The sequence below is a fragment of the Phragmites australis genome, chromosome 6 (genome assembly GCF_958298935.1).
Source record: "Phragmites australis chromosome 6, lpPhrAust1.1, whole genome shotgun sequence".
Taxonomy (NCBI): Eukaryota; Viridiplantae; Streptophyta; class Magnoliopsida; order Poales; family Poaceae; genus Phragmites; species Phragmites australis.
The window spans coordinates 39,430,964-39,449,076 of record NC_084926.1 but is presented as its reverse complement, the minus strand read 5'-3'; the positions used below and the strand labels follow the sequence as shown (position 1 = coordinate 39,449,076).

The 18,113-nt window shown below is 43.1% G+C and overlaps 2 protein-coding genes across 2 annotated transcripts; both read right to left on the bottom strand.

Annotated features, from left to right (window-relative positions):
* Nucleotides 1-6,423: 6,423 nt before the first annotated feature.
* LOC133923218 (uncharacterized) lies at nt 6,424-7,954 on the bottom strand. The gene is made up of 2 exons (XM_062368641.1): nt 7,410-7,954; nt 6,424-7,367 (listed from the first exon to the last, which is right to left on the bottom strand). The coding sequence occupies exons 1-2, from the start codon at nt 7,918-7,920 to the stop codon at nt 6,424-6,426; spliced, it is 1,455 nt and encodes a 484-aa protein (XP_062224625.1). The 5' UTR covers nt 7,921-7,954.
* Nucleotides 7,955-9,115: 1,161 nt separating this feature from the next.
* LOC133922416 (uncharacterized) lies at nt 9,116-16,628 on the bottom strand. Its single transcript, XM_062367745.1, has 5 exons — nt 16,245-16,628; nt 13,035-15,220; nt 11,189-11,309; nt 10,485-10,544; nt 9,116-10,383 (listed from the first exon to the last, which is right to left on the bottom strand). The coding sequence occupies exons 2-5, from the start codon at nt 15,140-15,142 to the stop codon at nt 9,508-9,510; spliced, it is 3,165 nt and encodes a 1,054-aa protein (XP_062223729.1). The 5' UTR covers nt 15,143-15,220; nt 16,245-16,628; the 3' UTR covers nt 9,116-9,507.
* Between the last annotated feature and the right edge of the window lie 1,485 nt (nt 16,629-18,113).

The following is an 18,113-nucleotide window of genomic DNA, read 5'->3' as shown; positions in this document are numbered from 1 at the left end:
ACAATAAGCCAAAATTACACCACATCGCGTGCTCCCATGTCTTTGCCGCTTGCAGGGATATGGGCGATAGTGACGGATCATAGTACGTATCCCCATACTTCACGATCGATGCATTGAGGAGCATATGACTTTCAAAGATGCATTCCTTCAACATCAAAAGTAGCTACAAAGCGATCAAAGGGCATAAGTGGGTACCTTATCCTTGAGCACGATACACAGATCCTGAAAGGCCTAGAGCCACAAGGTTGCAAGGTAACATGGTTTATGAAGTTAATCGCGGACATGTTTTGTGTACGCTATTGTTATTCACCTATTAGTTATACTACCTATTTTGTAATATATCGTAATGGTATTGGCATCATATATATGTTCATGTAATATACTGTATTGTATTGGCATCATTGTTATTCACGTAATATCTGTTGTCTTACATTGTTTTTTTATTAAACCATGAAGCTTGAAATCATTATCATGGCTCACGGTGGTCTTCCCGAGTTTCTTCAGCTACGATACGATGAGAACCATAGGGGAAGGATGATTTTCATAGGACAGCAGATACAATAATTATATGTGCTTTTGAATTGCCACGATAATTTGTTACTTACTTAGTACGTTTATTGGGTACATTTGCAGTTGGTTATGTTGTGTACTTGGAATGTCTACACGATTAAGGAGTTAGACCCTTGATTTCACGAGCCACTCGCATGGGCAAGACTACTACTGTTCGCTCTTATGATGGCCGGAGCTCACATGGCGGACGGTGGTAGGACACCTCTTCAGTCGATTGAGGCGTCACTGCTCACAGGTCTCGTCGACTAGTGGCATCCTAAGACGTACACGTTCCACTTTCCTTTTGGCGAGATAGCTGTAACATTGAGGGACATGGCCATGTTGACTGAGCTACCGATCAGGGGCGCCTCGTTAGTAGTTTCGCGACCAACAAAGGAGCAGTGGAAGAGTTACATTTAGGAGAGGTAAATATTTGTTATGTAATGCACTTCATATTTTCTAGTGCTATTTATGCTTCATTGACCGTCTGCATCTTGTAGGTTTGGTTTGCAATATGACATGAAGGATGTTGGTCTCTCCCTATCCTGGATTGATGTGCTACTACAGTTTGATCCATGCCCACCGGATGCGGACGAGGCTACAGTTATACAACATTATGAGGTGTACTTGTATATCATATTGGGAGACATCATGTTCTGTAATACGGCAGATGATTATGTCCTCCCTCATATTATATGTTTAGCGGGCTAACTCGCATTATGTCCTTATGAGACGACATCTTACAGTCAGGGAACTGCTGTACTGGCTGTTACGTACAGAGGATTGTGTGCCACAACCCAACGATCAAAGAAGAAGGGATCTATTACAGGCTGCCTACACCTCTTACAGCTATAGAACTGGGAGTACCTCCCGGTTTGTTGACCTTGGGTGAGCAAAAGCTACTATCTAGTCTCCATCTCCGATGGCATTGCAGATGACATGAGGCCTACGATGAGATATCAGTTGATTCATACCAGGTTGAGATGGAGTCAATAACAAGACCATGGTAACTACTCCAGGTGATCAATGATTTGGACGTCCTCAACACCGATATCGTGGAGTGAGATCCATGACGTATGTCACGAGTGACCAAAATTGCGACTGAAGGCCTCATCGCATCCTCTTGTTTACGTGACTTAGACTTATGGATGATTAGATGCTTCTTGTTGTATATGAATAACGTGAAAATATATTCTCATGAGCGTGTATAGAGGCAGTTCGGGCACCAACAGTTAGTGCCAATACCTCCCCCAACAGACGCTGGACGAGCGCATAATTAAGTGTGTTATTATATGTAGTATTATTACCTTAGGTGATCCATATTAAGAAATTATGACTATTTATGTCACGTATAGGAGGAACACACAAGAGAGAGAAGGCATGCAGGACTGGTCATCCATGAATATCGATCACATAAATAGGTGGACGGAGTTAGCCACGGTGGATGTCATCGTTCCTGCTGGACAATACAATGATGACATGTAATGGGAGTACCTTTCGTGATAACGTTCGCGCACGCGTGCCACATTATCCAGCGGACTTGTAGAGCCGGCCCCCAGACCCTTCCTTGAGGATCGTGCCTACCTTCTTCATGTTGTGGTAAGTGATGCAATACTTATAACGATTTTCATTGGTTAAACTTCCATATTACTAACACGCCCCTCATCTTATACAGACCAAAGAGGTGTACAAAATGCATACACAGGCGGAGCAAGCTTGTGGGGAAGCAAGCATGTCATTAACACGGAGGGATCAGAACCCTCTCTTGGACTACATGAGGACGAGAGGGTCTCGCTTCCTGTCTGTATTATGTGGTCTAGGCGGTTGTACCCCACGTTTGAGGGGGTATGACCTATCAGCTATGGACCGGTCTCGTGCCTCCCACAGCAGACACTTGTCCAGTTCGGGCACAATCGTGAGAGGCACCTTCGGCTGCGGAGCATCATGTGTCACGTTTCGGTGCTGCAGCTGAGGAGTGCACGGAGGCTCTAGACCCCAAGCTGTGTACACTAGGTTCACAACCCTCGCAATGGACACAACCTCCTTAAACTATGATGATACATCCGCCTGTAGTATCAACTCATCACGATGACGCCATTGATTGCACTCAGCAGATGCCTAATTGAAGTGACACACATGATTTTGACTGGGCTGCTGCAATGCAGGCCGGTTGCTTCACCAAGCTCCTAAGCGGACTGTACCCCCAATATCCTGATGCACCTAAGGATTTATAGTGGTACCAGCATGGTGAGCCTTCGGCACATTAGACTCCATCGGAGCACGTACTACACGCGTGCACAATTCCACATGAGGGTCCTTTATCATGGTACATGAAGTGCCGAATTAGTAGGTCTGAATACACATTCGATGGGTCCCACAGGGCAGGACAATGATGATGACGAGTAAGGGAACACATGGCAGGAGCTATCGTAGGCCGTTGGGACGAGGGTCACACACCCGCCAAGCGCTTACACTTCTGGGGATTGCATGTGGCGACATCGCCATTGAGTAGCCAGTGCAGTTTTTCGGAGCACTTGTACTTATTCATGACACATGTATTATTCACTTTATTATCGTAGCTATCTCTATTATGTCTTATTCATTGTATTGTTAATATAATTAATTTTAATTTATTTAATATTTATCAAATAATTATGACGCATAACTTTATTTATTAGTTATTTATTAAACACTATTACATATCAATTATGATATTTAATACTTATTTAATATTTATTAAAGAATCAAGGATTCGTGCTTTGGTGTAGAGCTAGAACGGTGCAGTCAAGGATGATACATATATGGTAGGATCTTCTAGTATAGGCTTTCCATAAATAACTACAACGATCGATATAGCACTAAATGCCTCCTTGCAGGTTGTGCGTGAAGGAAATGATGATCTCCTCAAGGAGAACAACGTAATCCAAGCTGTGTTCAAATTACATGCAAGACCCTTCTATTCTACATTGACAGCTCCGCTCTTACATGTAACCAACGACGACCTTATGGCCCTCTTGCATGAGCGGCGTCAAATGTATCTTAAAGTTTGCGAACTAGCCGACCATCCTTCTGTGCTAGGTTCCTTTATGAGGTAAAGAAGGATCACGATGTTATCCGACCAATATGCATCCCATATCCAAATTCGTCATTTTTTATTTGGTCACCCTGCTTATCTTTTTTCTATTGATTTGAATGCTCCTCTTCTGCGTTAGACACTCCCGATGCAGAAATGATCAACAAAAAATCCCAAACTCCTTAGTGATGCACATGCTCTTCGGCGGGGGTGTGATACCTAGTTCACGTAGAAGACGACGAAGATCATTGAACCTAAGGGGTACAAGGGCACTCTGTACTATTCAACTAGAAAATGATGAGGCCGATGAGGATGATCATTTAATGCCACCAATGCTCGATGTTCCAACAGCAATACAGGAGAATATTCAAGAAACATTGTAAGAGGACGTTCGCGCACCACATCGACATGGCGTACAACCAACAAGTAAATAGAACATGCTCCTACCATGATAGCTTAAGATGACGACGGTTTCATGCCACAACGACCCTCCCTTCGAGGCCTTCATCTTCGAAGGACACTGATGACCCTGAAGATGATGATGAATTTCCTTCTACCCATCCTCACAACTTCCAATCACCACCTCGGATATGATAACCATCTTACCCTGATAGCCTTGACTGACGCAACCGGCATTCTTCTGCTAATTTACGTCGTCACTTTCCACCACCATCTTGAGATGATTTAGGTATTCAACAGCTACGAACTATGAATCCTGAGATCAATGATACAAGGGGAAATATTACCACTACTATATTTTAAATTATGCATGTTCAAATAGGGCTAAATGTTAAGACTGTCCAAAGCCTTGTAGACTACATGGTGAATTTGGAATTTTGAAATGTACATTTAAATTAGCAAATAATTTCTAATTTTGTCAAAAGTTGGCAATTGATAACATTAATGTGCTTATGCTTAAACTATGAGATATATTCATATCTATGTTTTGGTTCAACCTTTAGACATGAAGTGACAACACGACAGAGATTTAAGCATAAAATGACAACACATCTATCCTAACTCTATCTTTAGACATAAAGTGACCACATGATAGAGATTCAAATATGAAATGAAAACACATCTCTCTCACATCTTTAGACACGAGACAACATATGCGATAACGAGGCGACGCGACGCGACGCAAAGCAATTCTGCTATTTTCAACTAGCTCTATGGACCGTATTCAGCACTTCATGTGCCGAAAACCCAGTGTATTCAGCACATGAGGTGCCAAAAACAGTGGGGTCGACTTGTTTTCGGGGTATGATGTGTCGAAAATCCATTTTCAGTAATGAGGTGCCAAATACGCATGCTAAAATTATAAATACGGCGACATGTTGTCTATTTTGGCAAATATGGTCGGTATGTTGTCTACTTTTGGATTTTCACCAATGCTTATTAGGACTATTTATTTGTGTTGAAATAGGTAAAAAAAATCATAAAGTATGTGATAGAATCAATAGATAGATAAATAACATGTGGGAGGGATGGACATTTGAGATAGGCTATGCGTGTTCAACACATTGCAGAATTGTATTTCCCTACATCCTTTGACCAGTCACACATGGCACGCACGCATGGCTGATGGCTCTGATACAAGCCTCCAGCTATAAATTGAACAATTGAAGCACTGGGCGCTTTTAGACCACTGCATGGTGGTGCTTTGCCAGAATATCACATGTAGATGCTGGCTTTAGGGCACGGGCGAGTAAGCAAGCTCCTCCCCAACTTTGGTGTTATGAGCACGGGTGGCGGCCAGTGGTGGGCACATATTAGAACAAAGGTGTACATATGTACATCCAATTTTTTGACTATATATTATTTAATACCTGTAGATGTCAGTAGTTAAATTATGTGTTGTATTTCGAATCAATAGATCATTCATACTCTCTTAAATATTTTCTCACTATTGAATTCTATCATCTCAAAACTCAATTAGCTTCCAATAAACCAAATATGTAACATAGCTTAGTTATCGAATATTTTTATTGTTTTGTACGACCATTATTAAAATGTCGGGCCTGCCATCGGATCAGAGCATGACCATGTTACCCCCATCCAGAGGAGCTCCTTGATCTCAGGAGGGAAGTCTTTACACGACGTGTCCTCCTAGCATTTCCACTTGGGCGGCTTCCTGCTACAGCCACATAGCTCCTCCTCTCGTCGTCGGTTGTAGTCCTCCAACCATGACACGTCCAACCATCTTCGTCCTGTTCACCACCGCCGGTGGCCGGTACGTCGTCATCCAATTCAAAGTTGGCGATGCACACAAATGAGCAACCGAATTGGCGTCTCGGCGAACAAATTGTAGCTTAAATTCAAAGAATAAGACCTACTCAGCTCCTGAATGTCCATCAAGATCGTGGCAATGTCGGCTCGACAGTCGTGGCGTTTCTCTCAAAAAGTCACCAAAGTTTTCCCCTTAGACCATCCCTAAACATATTACTTTCATTTTGTTCCCTTCCTGATTTATCTTCCCGTTCTCGTTCCTTTTATTTTCTCTCATCTCCAACAACTTTCATTCGAAAGGATTTGTGAAGTGAAAGAACAGAAAATCCTATCAAAAAAAATAGCCTTAGAAATCTTTCGTGACGAAAACCGTAAAAGATATTAAAGGAAACAAAAATTCTTTCGCGAAGGAATTCTCGTCCGGGAAGAGACTCCATTGGGATGGTCTTATGCATCGCGTGCTTTTGCCATCCTATCACTTTTTGAGGTCCAGGTGCAATTTTAAGAAATATGCCAACTATACGGTTTCTAGCTAGAACAAATCAGACCAGCAGGTTTGCCTTACTGAGTACTCAGTCAGTGTCCAGATATTGGGAGATGCTACTTTGCAGGTAGGTGTAATCCAAACCCAATGTTCTTTCAGCACCAAATTCAGCCACTCCTTGCAGAGCCTTCTTCCTGGTGTCAACAGCGAGAATCCATGCCGTATGGTCCCAGCGATCAACCTTGGTCATCAAGTAGACGAAGCCATCATCTTCCAAGCTCAGAGCAGGCACACCAGTGCGGAGCCTCTTCAAGGTTGGCTGCCCTGTCCCCTCCTCATTGTCATCCTCCTGCAGACTAGGTAGCAATTCAAGGTGCCTCTCGTTGTAGATCGCGATATCGGAAACGTCAAATGTGCAATCCTTGTGCCACTGCCAAGAATCATCAGCCTTCGTGCTGCTCGTGCTCCATGTTGTGGCCGTCCAGCCTTGGGAGATGATGGCATTGCCGTCTTGGCCAAATGATCTTGGCCTGATCTTCTTCTCAAAAAACCTGATGAGACCTCCAATGGCGATGATGTTGCGGAGAGACTCTTGAGGGTCCAAGTCTGATGAAGATGAACTACGGATCATCGGCGTTGGCAATTTGATGAATCCCAGCAACGGGTTCTTGCGGAGCATATCGCCGCAGACCAGGATGCCGCGCCAGAGGTCGACCCGGCCCATGGAACCACCGCCTTCTCCGCCGATGGTGATCATCTTGTTGATGCAACCGAACGAGGTGTAAGGAGGCGGCAATGGCGGATCGACGGACGGCCCTGGAGCTCCATTTCCGCGCCTCGCAGTCGAACAGGTGGAGGTTGTACCCGTCGCGGCGACGACAGCGCAGCAGCTGCCGACTCCTCCTTCGTGGGCGCATGGGAGGGGCAGGAGGCCGACATCGTGGTCGGAGAAATAGAACGGATGGGGGTTGGGGAGCAAGCGCAGCAACGGCGACGGCGACGCCGTCTCCGAGCCCGAGCGGATGTGGCCGGCGGATTAGAGGAAGTAGTCGTTCCACATCTGTACGCTCCGACACTGCATAGGGCAGATGGCGACGCGGAGGAGAGTGAAGGGGCCCTCGGCGGCGCGGATCACGGGCTCCAAGGCGAATGCCGCTGGGTCCAGGCCGGGGCAGTGGACGCAGAAGTGGGACACGAGCGGCGGCAGCGCCACGCAGAAGGTCACCCTGATGGGATGCCCGTCCCTCGTGGCGGCCTGCGCGGTGGTGGCGTTCGCGTGGTGGCCGTCGGAGATGTAGGCTTGGACGTCGAGGAGGAGCCAGCTCGGATGGCGGCGGGGAGCGTCATCGCTCGGCGGCGGCGGAGGGTGGACAGGCGGGAGGAAGGAGGCGCCTAGCAAGTTCTTGATGGGCGCCATGGACACGGAGCAGCTTCGCTTCTCTCTCGCGCCAGGATCTTTGCATTGATCAATTGTGGCTGGAATCAGTTTTGAAATGCTCCGGACAAAGTTAAATTTGATCGAAATGGGGCGCATTTCACAAGGTGAAAATTGGTGTGGAGTCGAATTTTCAAGTTGAATTTTCATCTTTACCACCAACAGGCTTTGGTACCGAGAATTTTTTTTCAGAAGTCGGGCAAGATATAAAGGGTATATTTAGTAGAGTTCTACCTTATCTAAAATATTTACATAGAGTAATTCTTTGAAGAAAGATATTATATGATTGAAAGTGATTTTTTAAAATAAATATATAGAAGAAATAATTCTATACGTTCAGCGAATCAGAGAAAACTATTTTTTAAGCTCCCAACTTCTAGTTTATTTTAAAGAATCATTCTAAATTCTACTAAATAATTAAAAACTAAAAACTACTATTTAATAAAACTCTACTAATTCTAACTAAAAAAACTACTCTAAAACCTCTGCTAACAGATCCAAACACAACGTCTGACATCTAAAAACAGAACAAGAACTGCAGTTCGCCTCAACAGACAGGGACGCAGGTCGGTACTGCAGAGGCGACACGGGTTAAACAGTGATTTCAATCTACAGCTACAGTCCTCTGCAGTGACAGCTCCGCGATTTCCTGTAGCAACACTTCCGTGGAATACTGTACAGTATTTCTACTGTAGCATACATATACTGTAGCTCTTGATCCGAATCTTTCTTACTTAATCGGACGGCCGAGATCATTGCTAATGTAATTTACAGATCACCTGCTTTCATATACCTTCAATGCTGAGGATCCCGATCCGACAGAGATGGCAAAGGCGACAACTTATAAGTCGATTTGGATCCTCAGAGGAGCTACAGTAAAAATACATTAGCTCTTTTCTCAACCGTTAGATAAAAAACTAATGATCAGACCTGATACTGCAGTAACCGATGAACAGTAAAAGTCAACGCGACAGTAACTAAATACTGATGCTACAGTTTTTCTGCTACAATCACTGTTCATATACTCACATTTACTGTTTTATCTATTATAATAAAATACATTGTTTTCTCCACTGCAGAGGATCGGGTTCCCTTATAAGCATGTGCAAAGGTAAACACCAGACAGCCAAGCCAACACTTGGTAATGGCATACACATGGGAAAATGGGGATCCAAGAGACGTCGATTGCTTCAAAAGGTCAGAAACAATCCCATCATCCCATGGACAGAATAAATAGCACAACAGGGGTAACATGGTAGCTGGCACTATGGCTTGCATCAACATCAACGCGGTGCACTTTTCCAGCATTGATATGTTCGATGACTATATATCAGTGGATCAAATGTCAATTAAAAGGGTTTAAAACGAGCATCAAGTTCTGATGCGCTCAAGGTTTCGAAAGTTCAGTTCTGATGTACATTGTTGTGGTTGTTCGCTGTGCGTACGAGCACAGAATGATCCGAGAAGAGCAACTATTGTTCAAAACGATGGTAGTAGAATTCCTAAAGATTACGACTACAACCAGCAACTATCTAGTCTATCCAGATTACATCCCTTGTACTACAGCTACAACGGACGCTCTCAGGCTGTACCACAGCTACAAGGAAAACCGATTGAATTTTACAATGTTCTATATCGGTCTCCATGCCATACAACTCACGCTGCCAGAGTCATAGCCCTGAACGCTGCTATTGCTGGGCACTACACCATACTGGGGTTGCTGCTTTACTATGTTAGTCACCGGTGCGGCGGCTGCGGCCACCAAGCATTAGGCTGCTGCTGCAAACGGAGCTGGTGCTGCACAGGCTGCTGGGTCCTGAGGCAAGCCTGGGGCAGCGGGCTGCTGGGCACCTGAGGCTGCACTGCGTTCGTGTGGTAAAGCTGTTGCTGCTGGTGGTAGGCATGCATTTGTTGAACGGGAGGTGGTGGAGGCAACGACTGTTGCTGTGGGGCGGGTGGCAGTGTTGGCTGCCTAATTGGCTGGTGGGTGGCTTGGTTGGGAATCCATTCTGGTATGTCATCGTCATCGTCGTCATCCCAGGGATGAACTTGAACAGATGATCTTTTACCATACTTCTGAACCAGTTCCCGCATTTGCTCTGTTGGGCGAGCAGAGGGTGGTACATGTTGCCGGCCCTTGTAGGCATGTGCAGTTACATTAGCAGCAGGGTTTGACGAGTTAACAAAGTTAAATTCAGGAAGATCGTCCTCATCCCTAGCAACACCAGGGCCAAAGCCCGGAGGGACATCATCAGTTACATCCTCCTCGTGGTGGTGACGCTGGTTGGGAAAGCCTGGTGGTGCACCATATGAGTTCAGAGGCAAGGAGGGCCTAGGGACCGAATTAGTAACCTGTGGTTTCCTTAGGATTGACTGCCTCTTGGAACCATCATGTCTATGGTGGGAGGGTACCCTAGGAACATTGGGCCTCCGCCAGACAACGACTCCAATGAAGGATGATCCCGCCACAGCAAGACTCTCCAAATGCTCCTTTGGCAAGTGCCGAGATAGAATCTCCACGGTTTTCCCTTGGGAAGGGCACAGGTACAGCTCTATTCCATCTGCAGGTTCAGCTAATCCTACTCTCTCATCAGAAACATATGAATCAATGGTCTGCAAAAAAAAAAAAAAAAAAAAAAATTAGTGAGTCCAATCCACAAACTTCTATTAAGCTACCTCCTGCAATGGGGAATGGCAAAGAACAGAAAAAGAACCTGCAAGAGATGTTGGCGACCACTCTCCAGAGAACCCTCCTTCCAACACAGCTCAGTTACCTACCAGAAAAAACCCACGTAGTTAAATCGATGAAATGGATATCCAATGACTAACCACTGGGCAGAGCATATGCGGATTACAAAACACAAAAATGAAGTGACTCCAGTATGAACGTTAGTCTAAAACAACGATAATTTAAAACACAACTATCCAGAGCTTCTAGGACAAATTGGGCGGTAATGCCCAAATGACATTTTATATATCATGATGCCAGTTTAAGGCCTGAGGTATTGAGGTCCGAGCGATTACTTAAAGTTCCTACAGGATTCCAAAGTTCAAACAGGGTATACATTGTGCCATTTGCAAATGCGCGTTAACACAATGGTGACATGCAATGATGCAAAGGATGTCATTTTCTTTTAGTTCACAATGGACAGACCGGAGATTATCCTCCAATCTAATGTAACCTGAGGATTTTGCAGTTACCTACAGTTTCTAACATGGATCCACAAATCCATCAACATATGTTCAATCTCAAATATGCACTAGTGCTGCAACTCTGGACATTGTGTATGTCAACCATCCACAAGGTAATTAGACACATACATAAGGTATCTTCACATACACTAAACTGCACATATTAAGCCATGTCTTTCCAGTGAGAAGAGCATATATACACAAACTACATTCAGAAAAGGATTACCATTATAGCACGGCTTCTGGATTTGGGAAGCTGTTCGACAAACTCTTGAAAAGCGCTAAGTTTAACTCTCCCCTTGATCTCAACAAAGGTACGCCACTCTTTTAGTGATGGCTTTTCACCACTGCAAAAGTAAACTTTTAAGACATGTTAGCACCAGTCCACATAGAATAAATGCGTATCCACAATTCCATGCATTCATTAATTTGTAGGCAATTTTTTCACACTTTTTCACACTAATACTATTTAAATTAAATAAATCATGCAAAGCAATAAATATTTATCCCAATAAAATTGTGCTATATTTTATTTATAGCACAAAACTGGTACACATTAGATGAGTTCCTAAATCCTTCATGTATAATATTGTTAGGGTAAAAACCGCCGAGAGGATAGCCAGCGTCGATTGCTAGGGGAGGGATTGGACTATAGTTTGGGGAGACTTAGAAGAAGGGGACCAGGAACTAGATTTGTTTCTCTTGCTTGATTCATTCTATTACTAGGACTCCCAATGGAAAGTCCCTGACCGAATCCAACTCTATCTCCTAGCCGATTCTATCTCTAATTGATAACAAATCTAATCTTACCTTTTAAACGGCCCCTAACAAATCTGATTTAATCTTATCTCTAAATGCCGTATAATATTTCTAAATAGCTAAGATAAAGTAGGCGTGGTGCTACAGTGTCACACCAGCCCAAAGGCCCCGCACATGACAAGCACATGACAAATATACCAAACCATATACCCTGAAACCATTATGAAGTTAAAACCAGTTCCCATATCCTTAGGTACTGTAAGAAATGATCCGGAGGAAATGGCTAAATTAAGAAAACATAATAAAACATAAGACAAGAATTGTGAACCTTCACGTGAATCAATAAACGAAGGTACATACAGCAAACTGCAAACTAGCAATAAAGATACGAATGAGCAGCAAATAGAACTAACTATTATTCGATCCGTCAATCAAATCTATGTGAAAACAAGAACATAATTACAGTTGGCCAAAAAATGGAAAATGAAATCCTGTGAGTAGCAATTCGGCTGTTAGCTCCCAGTACGTCATTATGTAACAATGTGACCAAAAAAACATGGATGCATATTACTCACTGATAAATAAGAATAGCTTTTAGCATTTCAATCATGCTATTTAATAATAATGATGTTTTTAGTATGGCCCTTGCACCCGGATTTTGATAAATTATCCGTTTGGCATTACAGTCATTTTTTGAAAGTAATAATTTTGGATGTAACGGTTGGTTGGAAGCATCTTTTGCAGGACTGTAACAGAATCAGTAAAGACTCACGTATCTACCTAGATTTCACAAGGCTACACAGCATAATAACCGCAAAAATGGCCTAAATAGGACGTCCAGTGGTAGATAAAAACATGATGCAGTAAGTCGATGCAAATGACATGTTATGAGTTAATGACTTCTCGTCATTATGAGTCACCCACTCACCCTTAGCTGCTGCCATATGAAGCTACATTAAGACATGCATGATGATGTTGGTTGCGATACTAAAATGTCACTTAACTTCCTTACATAAAGTGGTGTGTTTGCATAACTTCAAACAAACAAAAAATATATAATGAGTCCTGAACAAACAAGTTTTGTCCTAAACAAGAATGTTAGTGACTATAAGTTAAGAAAACACTCTAGCTTTGTGACAATAAGTAATAACGGTCTTAAACACGGCCAAGAGAATGTGATGGAAAGTAACCTAAGAATGGACTGAATGGTCAAAATCAAAAGAGCAAGACAATGAAAAGAATGTGCAAGATCAACATGACATACTAATGACAAAAGAGTGTCATCCAAAGGAAAAGATCCAGATGAAACAAACCTTTTGAAGATGGCAACAACATTAGTGAGTGAAGACATAGTCAGTTGGATTGCACCCTCCCATATACTCTCACGTATCATAGGAATAGTAGTTGCCTTATTGTGCAGAATAGAATCAGGATTAGACACATTATCAGTAGCTGTTTGCTTGACCTCATCTTTACCAGGGGAGATTTTGATCAGCTCTCCTTCACCTGGTTCGGTAAAATCCGAATTTTGACCCGCTGCATGTCCAGGTGACTCTAACTTGTGTTCACTGTTAACCTTTGGAGATGACTTATCAGATTCAGATGCAGTCTTCTCTGGTGCAGAAGCTTTATCTTCTGTTTCAGGAAGTTCCTCGGACTCCAAGGTGGTGTCAGGTTCCTCACAATCATTGCCATCTTCTTGTGTGGTCCCAACTGAGAGATCAACAAAAGGAGGCTCGGAATCTAAGCCCTGCATGAATTCATCTAACGAAGGAATTGGTGGAAGATTTTCGTCCTTCATGTCATCCAAAATAAGTTCCTGCATGAGATCAGCTTTCTCATTATCAATATACTCTAGATCACCTGACAAATCATTGTTGCCTGTCCCACCATCCTCATCTTGTGAAGTGCTATCAAATGCCTTGTTTTTTTCTTGAACAACTGCTTTATCATCTGAATTCGTTTTGTCATTGCACTTCGTCTGATCTTCCACAGCTTTTGACAGAATATTAGTAAGATTACCCCCAAGCTCAACCTCCACTGAGATACCATCTGGTTCTTCTACTTCTACTTGGAACTCTCCTTTGTGTGTTTTCCTAACCAAACGCCTAACATCAACTTCAGTAGTAGGAAGGACAACCATTTGTGCAAACTCTTCAGCTTTAGCCAACCGCCACTGTGAGAGCTCCTTGGATGCAAGATCTTCAGCAGTCATTGAACAGAGACGTTCAGGTGCAATATCTCCAGACAAGACCCTCTCTATTAGCTCAGGATTGCTTTTGTCCTTCAAGTTAAACAAAAGCGATCTACCTTTCTCCTTATACTTCTTATTAACTCCACCAAAAAGTTTGAACAACTCCTCTTCAATTTTAAATGCCAAACTTTCAGCCTTTTGATTAAGACTATCCTTATTTATCACTGCCTCATTGGCAGACTTCATTCTTTTTGACTCGGACTCTGTCAGAGATTCTGTAACCCCAGGGTCCACACCAGAAGTTCTCGGCCTCTTTAAATTAGGTTCCATATAAGGTTCAGAAATCCCAGTATCAAAATCAGAAACCCAACTAAGTCCATGACCTTGCAAGAGCTCATCTGCAACCATACACTGACTCAATAATGCATCTTCTGAAGAAACATGGTCTGATTGTTGCTGCATGTCACCATTTATGCTTGTGATCATGTTTGAAACTAAATCACTGCTAAACTTCTCATCTTCCTCGCATTTCTTGGCAGCTACAGTTGTGACCGCAACTGAATTGGTTGTGCTCACATCTTTCGATGCGGTTGTCGCTGAATCATGTACTGCATCTCCCTCCGCCTGATTCATTTTGTCCACAGACCCATCAGGCTGAACATTCTCAGAAGATTGACTTTTACTCTGTTGATCAGAATCCATTTTTAGTGCAGCAGTAAGTGACTCCCTGAACTTGGACCTGACAGAATCAAGTTGCTGAGGTTGGACCTTTGATAGTGGCTCCTTCTGCGCAGAACGTTTAATAGATTGTAACAGAGTAGATTTTAACATTTGAACCTTTGGAGAAGCAACTGTCTGTTGTGATTTCTTGCCTGCAGTGGATGGCGAGGGTTGTGATCCAACCATTGCTGGAAAAGATGTTTGAATATTTAGCACCTGCTGGGGTGGCCTCAATGATACTCTACTCATTAAAGGTTGTGCCCCCAAAGGATGTGAAGCATCTGGCCTGGAAGCACCAACTTGGACTGATTGTTGACTCATAGGGACAATATAATATGAGCTAAGTGGTACCGAAGCTCCCATAGAGAACATCGGCTGTGCACCCCAGCCACCGGGCAAGGATGGATAAAACATAGAGGGATACTCGGCCTGATTAGATTGGACATTTGAAGAGGGCAGCGGTTGGGACCCCATGTTAGGTGTCTGCCCTTGCTTTGAGAACTCCATTATGAAATCTCCTTTCAGAGCTCCCAAGATTCTTGGCACAAACGGCTGTCTTTGTTAACACAACTTCAACCCAGATACCTGAAAATGAGTCCAAAAAAAGTGCAAGCGCCTTAGATCCATGAAATAAAAAAGTAAATGCTGAGTGTTACTGTGTTTTAAGAAACTGTGTGCAATAATTCTAACTGTCTGAAGTGCGAAAAGTTAAGCGACTAAGTGCTAGTTCAGATAGAGAGGGGCTGGGATCCAAAATATTATGATTATTTGAGCTAAATAAAAAAACAGAGGCCAGAGCAATCAGCCTTGTCCAAACACTCCCTAAATAGAAAAGGCGTAAGAAAGCCCCATCTTTTGCAAAAAAGTGGTGTCTCGTGTGAAACATAAAAGATTATACAGTGGAGCATTGCAATTACTACAAAAATTAGTGCAAAAGCATTGCGATCTAATTAGTGGAAAAACCAGTCCATGATACCATCGTGATGCAACACCGAGAGAGCTAAAGTGCCAACATGGCATCATGTACGTATGAAAATGCATAAGCACATGCAGTATATTTACCTCAAACGAACGAATAGAAGAACAATGTTTGACATTTCATTAGCAAGTGAAAAGGAAATGCGCCTAGTCGGTCAGTTTCTTACGATAAGTCGATAATGTGACACAGAATAAGCAGAATGAAGCAAACATGACACGGATCAATCCTTCCACAGATTAACAGCATAAAACGTGCATCTAGAACACCCCCTGCACAGAAACCATGCAGAATCGAACCTCACAATAAACGAAGAACGCGACATCATCAACAACGTGCGTTCCACACAATACCACCATCCTACATCCTCCGCACGCCGTGAAGCGCGGAGCGCCAGGGCGCAAAAGGGACGCCCTCAAGCCCACTCCACGGAACGCTAAGACGAATCCCCGAGACAGCGAGAAATCCGAGTCCAATCCCAGCCACGCAGCCAACGAGAAATCCCCCACTCCCCGCATCCGCCCGCGACACAGATCACCACGCGGAGACGTGCACACCCCAAAAACCTACGCGCGCCAATCGCGCACAGACCGGATTCTCCGTTCGGGAGAGGGAGCGCAGATTTCACCGTACCTCCGGAGCAGTCGCGGCGGGTCGGCCGGCCGGTGAGCCCCGTGGTCGCGGCGGCGAGACCGGGATCGGGAGGTGGGAGATTGGGGGTTTTTAGGGTTAGCGATGCTGTTGCTAGCTCGTCTCGTTGATTTATTTGGTTGGGTTTTCCATTTGCTTCTAGGTGCGTGGGGATGGATGGATGACATGAGATGGACCAAGGGTGGTGGGTCTATCCGCACCCTGCTCCGCGCAAACTGCGTACGCCACGGTATGTATCTGCAGCAGCCAGGCGGTTTGTCCGCTTTTGGGGCCTTGATTGAGTTATGATAGTAGGCTTTGCCAGTGATTGTTGGGCTGATGCGTTTAGTTGGCCCTTAATCCGCTTATTTGGGCCTTACTCACCTGCACAAGTCGATGCTTTCAACTGAGTTTTTTTTATTTTATAATATTAATATTTAAATAAATAGATCTATAATAAAAAAATTTATAAAAATATATGTCTAATGCTCTCTCATAGAACAGTCAGGCCCTTACCACCATTTAAGAGGGCGATAAACACTCATGTATCATAGCAGCATCTTACAACCTCTTGATAAGGCGGTTAGACCATTGCCACCTCATCAGAGTGCGGTAAACCCTCGTGTGAATAGTATTACATTAGAAGTAATGTTCACGGCTCTATTTTCCCGTCATATCTTCTCTGTACTAAACAATAATCTTTTGTTGCTCCAAAATTCCTATAACTTTTTGCCGTGTTTCATAATACATGTGTAACCTATTTTAATTGGATTCATCCAAAAAGCATGTGTAGAATTTAAACTAAAATTCTCAAAAAAAAATGACTACTTTTATAATTTTTAACAATTGTTAGGGCTTCAAATAAATTTCCAAAAATCTAGAAAAAATCACTAATGTTATTCTTATGTGATAGATTAATTTCTAAAATTATTTTCAGTCCTATATTGTATGGTGAAAAAGTGATTTCCTTTGCAATGCTCTATTTATATATATTTTTAGCACTTCATGTGATATTATTCTTTTTATTCAATTTGAATTCAAATATATACACCTCTTAACTACGCTAGAAGTATTATTCATAGCTCTATTTTCCCCTCTTATCTTCTCTCTGACCTAAGATGTTGAAGTACCAGTCAGTTCCATTTATTTCTCATTGCATCAAGATATAACATTATACTACATGTTACATCTTGGGAGCCTTACATCCTAGCCATCATCCAAACCATACCAAGTATAAGCACAAACAACATTATCTTAAGGTGGTTCAGATTCCTTTTCATTTCATTCATCTTTATGGGCACTTCCTTCAGAACAGTCAATTGCAACTCCATGTCATATAAAGCTTCTACTTTGTACCCTGCATCTGCATTCTAGTTCATAATGTGGCTTCTATTGTCCTCTCCCATATGAAAAATTTACATTTCTTCAACTCATGGAAAAAACAATAAGAACCTTTAAAATCCAACTGATGTTGCACACAGGAACAAAACTCACCCTAGCATAGCATCTGAGGAACACCGTATCGTAGTTGGTCGGAGTTCTAGCCCTCCACCTTGTAGATTTGCTCTTGCTCTTGCAATCACAACAAAATCTGAACAAGCCTAAATACGTAGAGCCCTTGGATCCGCTGGAAGCACTCTTCTCTCTCTCGCTTCTCTTCTGTTTTGCAGTCATGTTCCTACCGTCGGTTGGCTATGTATAGCCATGCAAGGGTAAAATAGTTCAGTTTCTAGTCAAACTCTCTGACTTGAAGCCGTGAACCGTCCGTTGCAAAGTAGGAGCAAGTCGATGACTTCAAATTGGAAAAGCAGGGGTATTGACGCTTTTATCCCATTAAAGAAACTAGAAGAATTAGGAAAATGAGTTCAAATA